Here is a 17,844-nt window from a genome sequence, read left to right as displayed (position 1 = left end):
TTTATTACGTCCTTCCAATGATTGCTAAGCCTGAATCCATCTTCTCGGTTAAAATTGTCTCTGTGTTTGTATATGTGGATCGCCTCATGAACGAATCTCTCATGATAGCCAGATGGCTTGCAGAGAACCTCCGTCTTGGAGAAGTCAATGTCATGTGAGCCCACTGAGTTGTAACAGTGGTCTGCCACGGCTGAGGTGTTTGTCCTACCGTGTTTTAGATCAGCTTTATGTTCACGAATGCGGTCTGAGACATGTCGTTTGGTTTCCCCAATGTAACTGCTACCACAGAGGCAACTTAGTTTGTAGACGCCAGGGTACTGTATGTCTGGAATCACATCTTTTACAGATGGTACCAGATCACGGATTTTATGTACTGTGTTGAATCGGACCTGGATCTTGTGTTTAATCAGGATTTTGGAGATCTTTTTTGTGACCCCAGCAATGTAGGGTAAGGTGATGGTCTTGAAAGGCTCCTCAACAGGATCTTTCTTGATGGTTGGAGTGATGGCTTTGCGGATTGTGTAGTCCATACACCCAGCCATCAGATTCACCATGGAAGTCGAAAATGATGGCAAGCTACCCTTTTTGGATGTCCTAATCAAAAGGAGACCTGATGGTTCAATGAGCCACTCTGTCTACAGGAAAGCCACCCACACGGATGCTTATCTAAAACCGGATTCCCACCACCATCCATCCCAGAAGAATTCCCTCATCAAGACTCTATATCATAGAGCCCAATGCATCTCCGACCATGAACACATTTCCAGTGAACTCAAACACGTACGCCAAGCTCTTAAGGCTAATGGTTACTCCGACTACACAATCCGCAAAGCCATCACTCCAACCATCAAGAAAGATCCTGTTGAGGAGCCTTTCAAGACCATCACCTTACCCTACATTGCTGGGGTCACAAAAAAGATCTCCAAAATCCTGATTAAACACAAGATCCAGGTCCGATTCAACACAGTACATAAAATCCGTGATCTGGTACCATCTGTAAAAGATGTGATTCCAGACATACAGTACCCTGGCGTCTACAAACTAAGTTGCCTCTGTGGTAGCAGTTACATTGGGGAAACCAAACGACACGTCTCAGACCGCATTCGTGAACATAAAGCTGATCTAAAACACGGTAGGACAAACACCTCAGCCGTGGCAGACCACTGTTACAACTCAGTGGGCTCACATGACATTGACTTCTCCAAGACGGAGGTTCTCTGCAAGCCATCTGGCTATCATGAGAGATTCGTTCATGAGGCGATCCACATATACAAACACAGAGACAATTTTAACCGAGAAGATGGATTCAGGCTTAGCAATCATTGGAAGGACGTAATAAACCATTTCGATACACATTAGGGTGAGTTGAATAATACATAGTGTTATATTAAAATGTATAAAGTTTACAGCAATACAGTATATAATTTAATGTTGGGTTTATCTATGGCAGTATATAGTACTGTATATGCTAAGAGAATAAAGTTTAGATGGAAGTATATTATATACTTCTTACGACGTAGAATTGTAATTTTATTATTTGTTGTTAGTAACTCAGCTTATTGTAGAGTATAGTAAGTATCAGTTTATATTTTAGTTTTTTTTTTATGTAGTTTTCACTTCGGTTTTCTACGTGGTTGTTTGGTAAATGCAGCTACATATCACTAACATTCCTGTCCTTTATTAACGCTGTTCTTGCGCCCCCCCGTGGTGCTGTTGATCCTGCATAATGCATGGGCATAATGGGACTTTAAAACCCCTCCGCCCACCCCCTACGCATTGTCCATTGGTATGCTAAATTCCTCTTCATATGCACATTCTTTTGTTAAGGCGCTCCTCCTCGCTACACCTATATAAGCTCCTAGCTTGATAATGTTCTCATTCTTCGCCTGAGGACGGCTGCTTGCGTTGTGGCCGAAACGTCGTGAGAATTGTTTTATTATGTTTTATTTTTATTATTTTATTACTTCCCTTCTACGTGACTTTACCGAAAGAACCAAGAAGATGTCTTCACTCCATAACACTGAATCTCGTCACAGCACATGATCTGCGTGTACGGCAAGTCCTCGCTTAAGTGGTCACACGCATTTTCACAAAAATGCAGTTCTTTCATTAGGGAACACGGCAACACGTTTAGCACAATGTGGAACGAGCCCATATTAACACAGAATGTGCACCATTATAACGCAGTTTCTGAGTGGTCGACGACAGAATACTTTCTTGAGCTGCGCAGCTGAGTGGTACAGTGATACAGCACACAGAATTATTCAGCAACGCGGTGGCACTCAGTTATTTGTCCTGCCTTCTTAATGTGCGGTGTGCGAAGTACATCATAACTTACCAAACTTTATCGTTATTACATTATTTATGGAAAAATTGTTTTCGCTGAACGTGTTTTTCGCGTAATGCAGAACTTTCCGGAACGCATCTACTCCTACCGTGTTAAACGATGACTTGCTGTATTGTCGTTATTGTTCTCTGCACTTTTGCTCATGTCGTGAGCTTGAATGTTCACTTTTCCCTGCACACTTTGTGCCATTTACCTCCAAACTCTTGAACGAGTTAGTTTTTTTTTATTTGGGTGGTCTCATGCCACTTTTTATGTCGACAATTTTAACCTTAATTTTTCTGAAGCTGGGAGTCACCCCTGCTCATGCAATTTCCTACACCCCTGTCCAAACATTAAACGAATTTAGTTTCCAGCCTATCCACGAAAGTAATGTTCTGAAACAACTGTTCTACCTCAAAGGGTCCTCCTCTACCGGAGCGGAGAGTATTTCCGTCTTTGCTCTGCAAACTATTGGTAATCTAAGAAACAAACCTATAGCCCATATTTTCAATCTGTCCATCAAAGAAGCATCAGTACCTCTAGAATGGAAACATTAATATGTTCGTTCACTTCACAAAGGGGGCCCTCAAGATGATCCAAATAACTACCGACCTATCTCAATTTTGTCCCCATTGATGAACATTTTTGGAAAAAATTTTTACTACCAAATTATAAGTTTCCTGTCCAACAACAATGTATTACATCGAAACCAATCTGGGTTCCGAAAAAAATACAACACCACATCTGCTGCATTATACTCTCTGAATCACATTTACAGTAGCCTTGATAATAAGCAGCACTGCCCTATTCTTTTTCTTGACTTGTCCAAAGCCTTTGATACAGTCGACCACAACACCCTGCTTAGTAAACTAAGTTGCCTCCGTTTCTCCAAACACGCAGTAGAATGGTTAAACAATTACCTCTCTTCTTGCACCCAAACTGTATTCATAGATGGTTGGAGGTCAAACAGTGTTAAGATAACAAAATGGGTTCCACAGGGTTCCATCCTCGGCCCCCTCTTGTTCTCTCTTTATGTCAATGACTTGGGCACTGACCTGGATCATTCCAGGGTAAATCTGTTTGCAGATGACACGATACTGATTACTGCTGGCCGCTCTTCAGATGACGTGATTGCTAAGCTCCAGGGTGATTTCAACAAACTACAACATCAGCTAGTTGCTCTTAAAATAGTCTTGAATACCTCCAAAACCAAGGTGCTATGAGTCTCACCAGGACTAAAGCAGGAAGTTATTTCCCCCCAATTACATTCCTTAAATAATTATCAAATAGAGCAAGTCAAGATCTATAAGTATATTGGGGTCATATTTGATTCAAAACTTAATTTTCAAGATCACATTAATTATATTGGTAAAAAGGCATAATAAAAAATTGGTTTTCTGTCGACACAAGCACTGCTTCCCCCGTATGTTCCGCTTGGAATTGATAAAAGCTACTGTACTGCCTCTACTTGATTACTGTGACATCATATATAAATCAGCCCCCAGTACTATACTGAAGAAGCTTGACTCAATTTATCACTCGGCCTTAAGATTTGCACTGAACTGCCCATATAGGACCCACCACATTGGGTCAAACTTAACTTCTCTTAATGATCGGCAGCTTGTGCATCAGATCTTATTTATTCACGATGTACTTACAAAAAAACAGCAGCCTACCTGCTGGATCTCCTTACTGTTTCGAAGAACAAATGTCACCTAAGGTCTTCGCTCATTTTCCAGCTTCACATTCCTTATTGCCGTACAAATACTGGAGGAAGGACCTTTTCTATTGATGCCCCCAGGGTCTGGAATGCTATCGCCAATAAACTGCAACTTGGATCATTACCTGTGAGATCTTCGCTCAAAACTGCTCTAGAGGAGTTGTACACCCCTAGCTGCCACTGCTAATCAGAATGGCCTGAAATCAAATGTATCGTTCCGGATGTCCACTGCAAAGTATGATCTTGAGTTTTGATTATAGTGTGCTGATCTTTAAAGGTGTATTGAAAAGTTTTGATACTGCTCCTGATACTCCTGCTGTTATGGAGTGACTCATGCAGCCAGCTATGGCTGCAAAGTTTAGTCATACATGTTATGGATATCGTTTTTTGTTAAATTTGATACACAGTTCCTATGATCGCTGTTACATTGTTTTTATAGCTTTCTTTTGATTTTGAAAACGTTTTGGTTTAGCCATGTTTATTTGTTGTAGTACAGAGTTAGCCTGATAACTTTAATCTAAATTGTCTTATGGTTGTTTGACTTGCATCCCACTGGGATTTTTGCACACAGCGTTGGTGTACGGTGTTTTTTCTGCAATATTTGTGTTTTTTCTGGAAGACTTTGCTGTTTTTTCCTAGAGTAGACAGTCTGAATGACACACTCCAGGCTTGGAGCGACTATATATCTTGTATTCTCCGCAGGGAATGGATTCTTTGCTCCGCTGCAAGTCTCCTATCCTACTCTCCCAATGACATATTTCGTTGCTTCCTCTTAGTATCTTTCACGCGACGGTCAATGGTACAGTGTATAGCGGATTGTATAATAATAGCATAAAATTGTAATGTTTAATACAATGTACAAAGTAATATATAGTATCGTAATTGTATAGTGAATATACAGCAGTGTGATATACATTAGGGTGAGTAGAATAATACATAGTGTAATATTACAATGTATAGTAATAATGTTGGGTTTGTCTATGGCAGTATATAGTACGGTGTAGACTCGTGTGATGTAAGAGAATAAAGTTTAGCTGGAAGCATATTATATTTTTTGCGACATAGAATTGTAATGTATTACTTACTGTTAGTAGCTGAGCTTATTGGAGAGTATATTTAGTATACTGATGATACTATGTAGTTTATACTTTATATAAACTACATAGTAGAAAGCTTTAAATCTAAAAATATATAGTTTATACTTTAGTTGTTTACGTGGTGGTTTAGTTACTGCAGCTACATACTATTAACATTCCTTCCCTTTATTAATGTTACTCCTATCTCCTCCCTTTGTTGCTGCTAATCCTGCATAATGCACGGGCATAATGACTTTAAACCCCCCGCCAAACCTCCTACGCATTTCACAAGAAGTACTAATCGCATATCTGCATTTGCCATGAATATGCTAAATTCCTCTTGATATGCAAATTCTTTTGTCAAGGCCTCCTTCCCCCCTCCTTCCCAGCTTAAATAGTCGCTCCAAGCCTGGAGTGTGTCATTCAGACTCTCTCTACTCGACAGACCTGCTCTCCACCTGAGGACGGCTGCTTGCGTTGTGGCCGAAATGTCGTGAGAATTATTTTATTATGTTTTATCTTTATTATTTTATTATTTCCATTCTACGTGACTTTACCGAAAGAACCAATAAGATACGTTAAAGAACTTTATAACATGACTGTTTCTATATTTATTTCCCCATAAATCTCTCTCTCTCTCAACCTCTCCTCATCTCTTAATTCATAATGCTCCCCCTTCCAGCCTCCCATCCCTCTCTATCGGTCTCCGTCTATCTCTCTGTATGTCCTCGTCCACATCCCCCATCCCTATCTATGTATGTAACTCATTAACTTGCCATTAAATACAAATATAGTGACCAAAAAGAAAGTCAGGGCACATAGTATGTAAGTATGTTGAACTTATTTAGTATTGTAAATAGCCAACCGTGCTGATTTAAGGGCAGGGGAAGAAGAAACAAAACAAAAATAGCAGTACTAAAGAAATTTTCAATCTAGGTTTAAAAGTCCACAACTCCAGTGGCTTCCTAATATCAGAAGGATGAGCGTTCCATACGGCCACTGCAGTGTACAATTGTGTATCATCAGTATATTGATGGAACTTGATGTTATGTGATGAGATACATCGGCGATCGGAGAGATATATTTTGAAAATAGGGAGGGGCCCGAGGACGGACCCCTGTGGTATGCCAACTAGGCACGGCATAGGCGATGAATGATTGCTTCCCAGCTTGGTGAACTGATCGACCATGTTGGTATGCTTCAATCGACTCTAGTGCTGTACTCGATACACCGAACCTTGACCTTAGGCACCAAATGAGTGTCTCATGGTCAATGGTATCGAAGGTGGCTGAGAGATCGATGCCAACCAATGCTGCGGCACACTAGTCATCCATGATCTTCTAGAGGTCATCAGTGATCTTTAGTAAAGCTGTCTCAGTGCTTTGGAGCTTCCGGAATCCTGACTGCAGTGGGTGTAATCTGCCCATCGCAGTAATATGGGGAAGTAACCGCTTCAAACACAGGCGCTCAATGACCTTTGACATCGTACTCAGATTTAAGATCTGGCAATAATTAGCGGGTCACTATGGCTCAAGCCAAATTTCTCAGGAGCAGTGTTACCCGTGTCATTTTGAATCTGTGTGGGAAACAGCCCTCACTGAACGAAATATTTGCGAGGCGCACAATCAGCGGTGCAAGCACATCTGAGCATTATTTTTTTTTATCTACGTGTCGATGTAGTCAAGCGGTGATGTCTCATTTTGCAGCTGTGGGTTGAACATCGACACCTTTGTCACCGACGTTGGTGTCAAGGTCTCAAGTTTTGAATCGGTTCCAGGTTGCTCAAACTCAGATGGCAGACAGGAGAATGCAAGTTGGAGAATGCCGTATTGATCATCACTATTTTATTGTCGAAGAACATCACAACTACTGTGCACAAACCGGGTTTACTAATTGATGGGTGATTGCAGTGCAGCATACCCTTCACGACGCGCCAGAGCAAAGGAGTCGTGAGCCGACTCATTGACGTGCAGAGCATAGGGCGATCTGTGAGACTCAATGAGTCAGACAGTCTTGAAATAAAATTTCACTCCAATCTCATCTGCATCTGCTTTCGGAGGCGATCGCCTCCGGTGACAGCTGGTTACTGCACGCTTTCCCCGTTCTCTTTGTGCTTGTTCGGAGGGGCACTAGTTTATCAAAAACAGCAGTGATGTAATTTTCTAATCGAGTTGCAAATTAATCTAGGCATCTCCGTCTCTCTCTATACCTCCTCATCCACATCTCCCATCTCTCCCTCTCTCTACGTGTGAACGTGCGAGCTCTGGTGCTCCCGGAGGGCGCCGGCGCGTGCGAACCTGCAGCCGCACTGGGCGCACGCGTACTGGGGCCGGCGTTGCCCGGCGTGGGCGCGCGCGTGCGCCCGCAGGTTGGAGCTGCTGGTGAACGCGCGGCCGCACTGCGCGCACACGTGCGGCCGCTCGCCTGTGTGCGTGCGCGCGTGCTTGCGTAGTGTGGACACCGCCGCGAATGCGCGGCCGCACTCGGTGCAGACGTGCGGCCGCTCGCCCGTGTGGGTGCGCGCATGCTGGGCCAGCTCGCGGACGCTCAGGAAGCGTCGGCCGCACTCGGAGCATGCGTGGGGCTTGTCTTTGTCCTCTGTCACAGACGGGGGGAGCGGAGCGAGACGAGAGGGGAGAGGTAGGGCCGTGCACGGGGGGGGTTAGTGCGATGAGGGGGGTGGTGATAGGATGATCAGGTAGGGACAAAGAGGTTGGCAGAGAGGAAGATGACAGCGAAAGACGGAGGAAAAAACTATTATAAATTCTGATTGAGGGACATCTTTGAAGACAATATTGTATTCGATATTTCTCCCTCCTTGCTCCACTCCACATAAAGACCCAACACTGCCCATAGACCCAACACTGCCCATAGACCCAACATTGTCCATAGACCCAACCCTGCACATAGACTCAACATTTCCCCTGTACATGAAGCAGTAACTTTCTTTCTTTCCTTTATTTAAGTCTCACCTCTTCTCCATTGCCCACGTCATAATTTTGCACGTTCTGCGTTGTGTGAAAAAAATTCCCGAATGGAAGAACCGCGTTATAGCGAAAACGCGCCATGTAAACATAATGCGTCAAGCGAGGACTTGCGTATCTGCACTCTTAGATGTTTTGTGACATTACCAATAAATTATATAAGCCGTCGTCGTTGTTGACCAATCTGGATATCGCCAATGTCACGGCAGTCAAACACAAAACCGCCACGCACCTAGGAACCCGAAGTCGCAGCCAACAGCAGCAGTAGCAACCAATCAGAAAACAGGAAGCAAGCGGAAAACAAGCAGCAAGCGGCAGCAGCAGAGCGCTCACCGGTGTGCCGCTTAAGATGCTGCTTCAGGTTTGCGGCATGCGGGAACGCCTTGCCGCACAACTCGCAGACGTGTGGGCGGTCACCCGAGTGAGTGCTCTGGTGCTTGCGCAGCGTGGAGTGGTGTGAGAAGGCCTTGCCGCACAGCTCACACACGAAGGGCCGCTCGCCGGTATGCGTCGTCTGGTGCCGCTGCCGGCTCTGGTTGTCGAAGAAGGTAGCGCAGCAGCGCTCGCATGCAAATCGGCGCTCCTTCACGAGCCCCGCCACTCGCTCTGAGGTCAGAATCAGAAATTTCGATCAATTAGACTGCAGGAGGAGGAGGAATCGTATGGAGGGGTCAACAAGTTACGACAAGAATAAAAAAAGCTATAGGAGTGTAAAGTAGCGAAAAGGTAAGCAAGTCACAAAAAATGTATATATACAACTAGATTAACTACATAATTACAAATTGAATAAGTACATAATTCCTGCCGATTTTTTTTTTTATACAAAATGCAAGCTTGGACAAGGCAGCAAAACAACAATAAAATAATTCCCAGACAACACACAGTCCTTCAATAAAATGGCACGTAAAAACGTAACTATCGAAACACGGGTATAGGTCACACAGCTATAGGTTGCATGTGACACGCGAGATGGGTGCGAGACGAGACGAACATGGCAGACGCAAACACAGCAGGGGAAGCTACGAGATAGGGGACACCCACTGCCCTCTCTCACCTAACACCGTATAATGGCATTGTTCGTTCTGTATCTTTTTTCAGTGTAACAGCCATCTTTCCATCCTGAAACCTCGCCCCCCAAAGCATGCCAACCTGACTCATCTCTTTCCCTTCCCTATCATCAACCCCTCTACTCCTTCCCATCCCTCCCCTGCATTTTGGTGACCCCATGTGCCCTCTGTAACGGTCACTCATTCCTCGGCCCTTGCACTGTCCTTGCCATCTAAATAACTCTTTCTTACCGATTTTGAACTATGTAAAGCGCCTTCATCTAAGTCACCCTATAAATATAACAAGATTAATAACCCCATCGACCAGATGGGTGCCTCAATAGTTGTCATCAGCTCACAATCAAAGACATTTGCGAGTTAAAATACTAGTTTTGTAATTGACTCGGCACAAGATCCCTGTCAGTTCAATAAAGTTGGTACCATTTCGTGGGAAAGTCAACAGTGATTGTCGTATGGAGAGATTTGCCCCCACTCTTATAAAAAATATAGATGTTTCACCACTGGCCCAGGACTGTAGAGAGATGATAACTGCCTGACTGCTCATTTGAGCAGGGCATCACATTGTCTTTGATTATCGAATACCGTGCTTTGTATTGTCATTTTAACAAATGTTTATCTCCATTGTAACATTGGTGTCACGTCCAAACGGAAATAACCAATTTGGATCTCTCGCAGAGTAGTATGTCACCGTGTGTTAAAGAACCCACAAAAATGGATATCAAAGAGCCACCTCTGAGATCCCATTCAGTGACCTCATGTCCACATACGCAGTACTCTCCCACTCACTCTGCAAATGAGTGAGGTTTGTCGCATTGCAGTCAAACCAATATTACTAATTCTCAGAGCTGGAATTTCAACAAGTTGTCATGGTTTTTCATGCAGTCACAAATAAAATCATCTTGAAATTGAGCCAGGGCCTCCCAGACATTTCACAGCCAGCTTTATGCATAAGTGGACCGCGCAAACCTTGTGGATACCATTGGCCTCCTGTCACTCATAATGGACAAGTTACCCAGGATCCCACAACCCTGGTGAGCAAATACAACCTCGCACCGTGCCCGTTTGCGCTGTCCATGCCCTCACCCGCGTGCGTCTTCTCGTGTTTTCGCAGGAAGGCGCGGTGCGAAAACGCCTTCCCGCACGTGGCACAGGCATGCGGCTTCTCGGCCGAGTGCCGCCCTTGATGCTTCTGGAGCGACGTAAGCTGTGAGAAGGCGCGGCCGCATGCGGCGCACACGTAGGGCCGCTCGCCCGTGTGTACCCGCCTGTGCTTGACGAGCGACGACGCCACGGAGAAGGAGCGCCCGCACGCGGCGCATGCATAGGGACGCTCGCCCGTGTGGGTGCGCGCGTGCTTGGTGAGGCTGGAGCGCAGCGCGAAGGCCTTGCCGCATGCAGTGCAGGCGTAGGGCCGCTCCCCTGTGTGGGTGCGCGAGTGGCGCCGCAGGTCGCGCGACTCGGCGAAGCAACGGCCGCACTGCGGGCACGCGTGGCGCTTCTCCTTGGCACGAGCTGCAGTGGCAAGGAGACGGGAGAGGGAATGTAGGGAGGAGTTTGTGTGGCAATTACAATAACAATAGTAAAAATTTTGTAAAATGGCTTATTTTATCCATAAATCTCACAAATGCGCCACCATGTATAAAAATCAGGAACAGAACCTGCAGGGTAAATGGCCAAAACTAGTGGGCGTTAAAGGTGAATGTACCCACTCACTCACCCACTCACTTACTCACCAACTCACCTACTCATTCGCTCATCTACTCACTCACCTCCTCACACACCCACTCACTCACTCTCTCACTCACTCAGAACCAGGATAAAAGGCCAGAACTAGAGAGTAAAGGGGAATTTACAGAGGTGAGTTTTAAATACAGACTTAAATATATCTCACAATTCTGTCTTATTAGCAAAGGCAAAGTGATGTTCCGAAGCTTGTGAGCTGCACTGGAAAAAGCCTGATCACCCCAGGAACAGAGCCTTGCACTTGGCGTACTTATGTAGGGGTATAGCGCTGGCTGCTGGCGGAAAAGGGTAACTGCGGTGTACGGCTGTACTCGCTGCAGTATATACGAAAGGTCATAGAAGGGGTCAATCTTCACCATCCCGGGGTGCTGTTAGTCAGACAGCCTACCAACTGTTCTAAGTAGTACCGCCGACAATAGACGGTCTTAATTATAAAAGTTTACACCCACGTAGGGTGTGTGTATATATACCGATGGTGCTTGTGAAATAAAGAAGTGCCTACAAGTATTACTGTCTCCAATCTGCGTCACTACACAAGGAAATAGGATAAATAAAAAAATTCAAACAATCATACGATGCCAAAATAAAATCAGAAAGATAAATTATGAAAATAGATATAAATAGATATATAGATAGTTGTGCATAGCACTGGAGTGGCCAGGCGACAATATTATCACTAATTCGACTTCTCTAATCGAACCGACCAAGCAGCTCTCTCTAAATCCTACGGCTGCTAGACCACCCAGATTTTATGGCCTTCCAAAAATCCATAAAGAAGGTACTCCACTCCGTCCTATCGTATCCACCATGAACTCTCCCACCTACAAACTGGCCCGATTTCTGTCTGAGACCCTGCTTCCATTCACGGATAAGACCACCTCAGCTGTACTTAATTCAGCTCACTTGGTTTCTCTAATCCAGGACATCTCACTATCTCCAGATGATTTGCTTGTCAGTTTCGATGTAGTCTGTCTGTTCACCAAGGTACCTGTGCCTGACACCATTGCAATCATTGAATACTTGGTCCAACAGAGACTGAATCCTAATGTACCAAGTTTGGTGAGGCACTGTCTTACCAACACTTACTTCACCTGGAATGGTACATTCTACAAACAAAATGAAGGTACCCAAATGGGTTCTCCCTTATCGCCAGTGGTAGCGAATGTTTTCATGGAGAAATTTGAAACAGATGCAATCCTGACATCCACCCTACGTCCTTCCTTGTGGAAGAAACACGTAGATGACACGTCCGTCATCTGGCCACAATGGTCAGCCAGTACTGAACCAATTTTTCAACCACATCAATTCCATACACCCATCCATCAAATTCACCATGGAAATGGAGAAGGATGGTAAGCTACCATTCCTGGATGTTTTGTTTGAGAAGAGACCTAACGGCTTGTTGGGACACTATGTCTACAGGAAAGCCACCCACACGAATTCCTATAGAAAGCCTGATTACCACCACCATCCAGCCCAGAAGAACTCCCTCATCAAAACACTACACCATAGGGCCCATAGCATCTCCGACCAGCACCACCTAGCCAGTGAGCTTGAGCACGTACACCAAGCCCTCAAGATGAATGGATATTCAGACCGCACAATCCGTAAAGCTATCACCACAACCGTTGGGAAAGAACCATCTGAGGACCCAACCAAAACTATCACCTTGCCATACATAGCAGGGGTCACCAAAAATATTCAAAAACTTTGAACAAACACAAGATCCAGGTTCGATTCAACACAGTACACAAAATCCGCGATTTGATCCCATGTGCGAAGGATGTAATCACATCCTTCGCACATGGGATCAAATCGCGGATTTGACATGCAATACCCCGGTGTCTACAAACTAAGCTGTCTGCGGCAGTAGTTACATTTGGAAAACTAAGCGACATGTCTCGGACCGTGTTCGTGAACATAAGGCAGATCTGAAACACGGTAGGACCAATACCTCAGCCGTGGCTGATCAATGTTTAAATGCAGTGGACTCACACTAAATGATTTCTCCAAGATTAAGGTACTCTGCAAACCCACTGGCTATCAAAAAAGATTCGTTCATGAAGCCATCCAGATATATAGACAGACACAATTTCAACCGAGATGGGTACAAACTGAACAATCATTGAAAGAACGTTATTAACCAGTTTACGTCATAACTGGCTGTGATGTTTCCATCCTACCTTCCTATGTTAGCAGTTATTTTCGACTCTCTGATTTAACATTAACAGGTTCACACTAACACAGCCGCCGTTGCTCGTGTCCTCGATGTGGCGGTGGCTCTGCGATCTTACATTGCTAATCTCTCACAATACAATGGCCACCTCCGCGCCCTCGTCGTGGAGGTAGCTCTCCGATCTTACATTTACATGCAAATTTCTCACTTTAACATCACTAGCCCCGCCCACTTCGTTCATGACCCTTGGGCTACACCCATTTCAAACCATTAAAACAGCCTGCCTCAGCAGCTTTCCCCCGCTTTCCTTTTTTTCTCCTGATGACGATTTTTTGTGTTGCGATCGAAACGTCGTGATAGTTTTTATCTTATTTGTATTCACTTGATTTGCATTATTATAATTTTATTGTTATTATTTTTCTATCTACGCGACTTTACCGAAAGACCTAAAGAAGATATTGTTCTTCCGTTTGTATTTTCCCTTTCCGTTTGTAAAAATACTTTTATACTCCATGTGATTAGACCTTTGTTGGTACTGTACCTCACGAGCTGCTGAGAGCACAGGGGAGCCGGGCGCTACACAGGTGTACTGTTGCAGGGTATCTATTCTATCCTCTTATTTAAGTTTGTGTGTGTACACGAGGTCTGTCTGTTACAATAATTTCGTCGGTGTGCTCCTTTTGTGAATTATTTTCTATACTCCTCTTCCTCAAAGTCTCACCTGCACACACACTGTCTAGCCATTCAATTTGTGTGCAAGGTCTAACATATTAAATACTTTTTTGTTGTCTTATACTGCAGGAGATTACAAATTATATTTGTTCCCTTCTCTCCCAGGGAACTTTGTGTGAGAGTATTCAGAAAAGTTGGTAAACACGTATAACGTGATATACCACCTTTATTTAAAACAATAAATATATTTTTTCCCATTTTTTATGCTTTTGAGAATACATATGATTTGGCTAGTCGCTGTAGAGTATATTAAGTACACGTAACATGTCCATCAGACCCATGGCAACCTAAGCACAAGCTGCAGCAGATACCCAAGGACTATCTTCAGGGTCTGTAAGGTGACCACAGCCACAACAGCAGCAGGTGCCTTGACATGAGTGGGGAATCTTATGCTATGTCTGTAGTGAAGTCCAAATTTATCCATTATATAGGTTTTTTTGGGGTTAGATCGAGTAAATATAAATGTGTCTTTAAACCCGCCATCACCCGAAACAGCCATATAGTAAGGTTTGTCACGTAAACAGAACATGCAATGTGTTACTAGTGTAGGGGTGTTAAGGGAGGACAAACAAACACACAAGGGGTGGTTACGCCCGCACGCGTAAGGGTGCCTACATCCACGTCCGCATCGGTTAGCCCTGGGGGGCTGTAACGGCGCTGTGGTCCCCCACGGCCCCACCCCTCGGGGGGGAGTTGCTATATAAGGCGGAGAGCCGGTGGGCTCGGGGTTCAGTATTCAGCTTAACCAGTGAAGAGTGAAGACCGACTAGATAGGCCCTGGGACTCCCCTGGCTCGCTGTCCTTCTAAGGACCGACCAGGGCAAGCCAGTGGCGTGGCCCCGAGAGCCCAGAGCCGATGCTCTTGTAAGAGCCGGTCTGGTTGGCTAAGGGTGCCGAGATCCTAGCTTGGCCAGAGCTGGATCAGCTAGCCTCCCCTAGCTCTCGAGTGGAGGACCTGGGAGCAGGCTAGCCGGGCTAGTGTTAGTGGGGTCTCCCTGTTAGACGGGTGAAGGGGCCATTACCCCTTCAAGTGTTGTATACATTGGCCTGTGTTGAGTGTAAAGTTATAAAAAATAAGTGTGCCTCCAACTACGTCGTCTACGTCTCCTTGAACTCACTACACTAGTACAGCACACCGGTGTGCTGGAGAACAAATACAAAACATTTGCAATCTGAGTACGACGATTAGGCAATAATTACAACGAGCTTCATTAGGCGACAACCAGATTTGTTGAGAGATCCTCCTGTTTCGTTCCTTAAATAGAGGGTTGCATCATTTGAGGAACGGCAGCAAAGACAACAGCTTCATCCGCTTAATTGGGAGTTTCTCCAATTTTTTGTTTGAAGAAAAGTATCCCCCCCATAGAGGTCTACGTGGAAGCGATGGCCACCATCATTCCTGCAACCTCGATAAAATGTGCCTAAGATGAGTGGGAAAGCATTTTTCTTTGTGGAATCTGAGGAAATGGCAAATGCTACTGTGAAAAAGGGGCTGACGATCAATGATTGGCACCTCGCCTTGGAGCCAGTCATCACCTTAAATGTGTGATTGTGACCAACATGCCCCCCTACATTCCAGATAAAGAAATATGGGATCATCAAGTGAAGTTGGGCACTCTCATGTACAATGTATAGCCTGTGCCTCTGGGCTGCAAAAATCCTGCATTGAGGCATGTCCTGTCTTTTAAGAGGCAAGTCTACATGCTGGTGCCTAACAGACAGCTGGAGGATGGCTCCTTTGTAGTGATGAATCAAGGTAGGGCCCCATAAGCTATTTTAAAATGCAACCTGTGTAAAGCAGATGGGCATATTTAGACAAAATACCCTGGAATGGCAAAGGCCTAACCCAGCAGGGATGGGACTGTGGAGGGGAAGAGTCACAAAGTGAAAACCCCAAGGAATGGCTCAAGAGAGTAGATTCCAACTCAGATCTCCCAGATTTAGAATCGGACGGTACACCCATGCCTGGGAGAGATAAAGATAATAATGGTGACAAAGATGGGGTCTTCACTGTTCCAGATGTCCCAGAGGTGGGGCCCACATGGAGAAGAAAGCCCATGCCAGGATTGAGACCAAGTGCAGGACACCTTAGGAAAATCGACAACTTCAAATAGATGCAGAGCAATACCTAAGCCTCAGAACAACACCCGCACCTTCCCTTGAAGATCCAGTAGACGATACGCTGAGGTCTGGGAATAATGGTGATGTCACCCCCTCTACTCGAGGGATGGATAAAGGGGCGAGTGAGACAAGTCAAAAGGGTGCGACTCAGAAGGGAGGAAGGCAGTCACAATTTAGACCTCAATGAAAAAATTAGTGAGGCAACTGAGTTCCCAGCCAACACAAGCAGTGAAGTGTATGGAGGAGCCCAAATAGGGCCCAACATGCCTCCGTGCAGTGGGTAACCGAGACGGTGACAATGGAAGCCCGTCCTTGGAGGTGCAAGCAACATCGACCATCACAGCATCAGCAGAGGATACTAAAGAAGGCAGAGAGTCCTCAATGCCGCGAGGCTGAGGAAAGGAACCCAGAGGAGGAATTGGAAGAAACCCTAAGTACAGACAGTGGGGTGAACCGGACGTATGCTGATCTGACCAGGATGACACCAATATTATCTCAGGTGCAGCTGTGGGAATTCCTAGATGGAGTACAGGGCTCAGAAGAGAGAATTAATGGAGCTGTATCAAGGAGGCATGATGTAGAGGCCATTTTATTATCCCTACTCCATATTGACAAGGGTTTCAAGAGGCAAAGGAAATTGTCATTTGCAAAGGAAAAGGTTCAGGTACTTCCTGAGCCAAATAACGACATGGAGTGAAAACATACTGACAAATCCATTAATGCATAATGGTAAGGATTGCCTCGCTCAATGCAAATTGATGTAGAGGTGTACTGAATAGCCACTTTGTGTTGTCCCTTAAAAGTGAGCACAAGGCCTCAGAGCTGTTTATGCAGGAGACACACCTGATAGCAAATGAAGATGATGATTGGTGAACTGACTGGAAAGGGGATGCGTCGCCTTTCTCATACTTCTTCTGGGGTGGCAACGTTGTTTGCACCAGGGTTTACACCCACCGTTGTTGACCAACTGAAGTGGTACATGGAAGGGCCCTTAATGTAAAAATAAGACTAAAGGACATTACTGTCTACCTCATTCATGTATATGCACCAATCAATAATGCAGACAAACTTCCGTTTTTCTGCACATTGTAGAGGCACCTCGCAAACATTCCAAATGATGAGTGTGTGATTTTGGGAGGCGACTATAATTGCACACTGGATGTCCTTGACCACACTGACACTGAACAATGCAAAATCAATGTCTTGAATGCCTTGCAAAGTCTGCTTCACATATACGCTCTGATCGATGTATGGTGGATACAACATCCTTGGCAACAAAGTTTAACTTCATGAGATTCAGAGCTGACAGGACAGTGTTGCAATCAAGGATTGACCGTTTTTATATCTCAAAACACCTTGAAAATAGTGCAGTTTTATCCAGCATTTTAGCTGCACCACTGACAGACCATCAACTCATACTACTTCATATGAAGATACAAGGAGTCCCATGTGGATCAGCATACTGGTATTTTAATAATGCCTGTTTGGAAGATGCCATCTTCACTCATCTCTTTGAGATATATTGGGAGTAGCAAAGGAAAATAACGTCTCTATAATAACCTAGCACAATGGTGGGATAGAGGGAAGGTACACGTTAAAACAACGGTGTCAATCATATGCCTGAGGAAGTACACAACGAATTGACCAGGACATTTCTCAGGTTGAGAGCAGGGTCCATAACATAGAGCAACAGCACAAGATTGGGGACAATCCAGGCCCACTACAGGAATGTACGGAGACCATGGAATGTCTAAAAGGACTGCAGAAAGAGAAGGCAAAAGGGGCATTTATACACTCTAGGTTTAAATACATCCTTGATATGGATTCTGGTTCACCACTTTTCTTCTCATTATCGAAGCATAATGGTAGGCATAAGGCAATTGAGGGGGTGTTTGATGA

The 17,844-nt window shown here is 44.8% G+C and overlaps 2 protein-coding genes across 6 annotated transcripts in view; one reads left to right on the top strand and one right to left on the bottom strand.

The window, feature by feature from the left end:
• Positions 1-11,423, top strand: part of LOC144737442 (uncharacterized) — a 38,468-nt gene extending 27,045 nt beyond the window's left edge. Inside the window, exon 4 of the transcript XR_013588981.1 lies at positions 10,285-11,423. The gene's annotated coding sequence lies outside the window, so the exon portion shown is untranslated. The remainder of the gene's footprint in view (positions 1-10,284) is intronic.
• LOC144737435 (uncharacterized) overlaps positions 6,950-17,844 on the bottom strand; it is a 30,978-nt gene continuing 20,083 nt past the window's right edge. For all 5 annotated transcript variants that reach the window (XM_078620134.1, XM_078620133.1, XM_078620131.1 and 2 more), the window contains 3 exons: positions 10,257-10,685; positions 8,440-8,712; positions 6,950-7,720 (listed from right to left, as the gene is read on the bottom strand). In XM_078620134.1, the coding sequence (XP_078476260.1) occupies positions 7,365-7,720; positions 8,440-8,712; positions 10,257-10,685 (1,058 nt within the window). In that variant the 3' untranslated portion in view covers positions 6,950-7,364. The remainder of the gene's footprint in view (positions 7,721-8,439; positions 8,713-10,256; positions 10,686-17,844) is intronic.

Source organism: Lampetra planeri, chromosome 69, assembly GCF_965212315.1.
Source record: "Lampetra planeri chromosome 69, kcLamPlan1.2.h2, whole genome shotgun sequence".
Lineage (NCBI taxonomy): Eukaryota > Metazoa > Chordata > Hyperoartia > Petromyzontiformes > Petromyzontidae > Lampetra > Lampetra planeri.
This window is presented reverse-complemented; position numbering and strand designations above follow the sequence as displayed.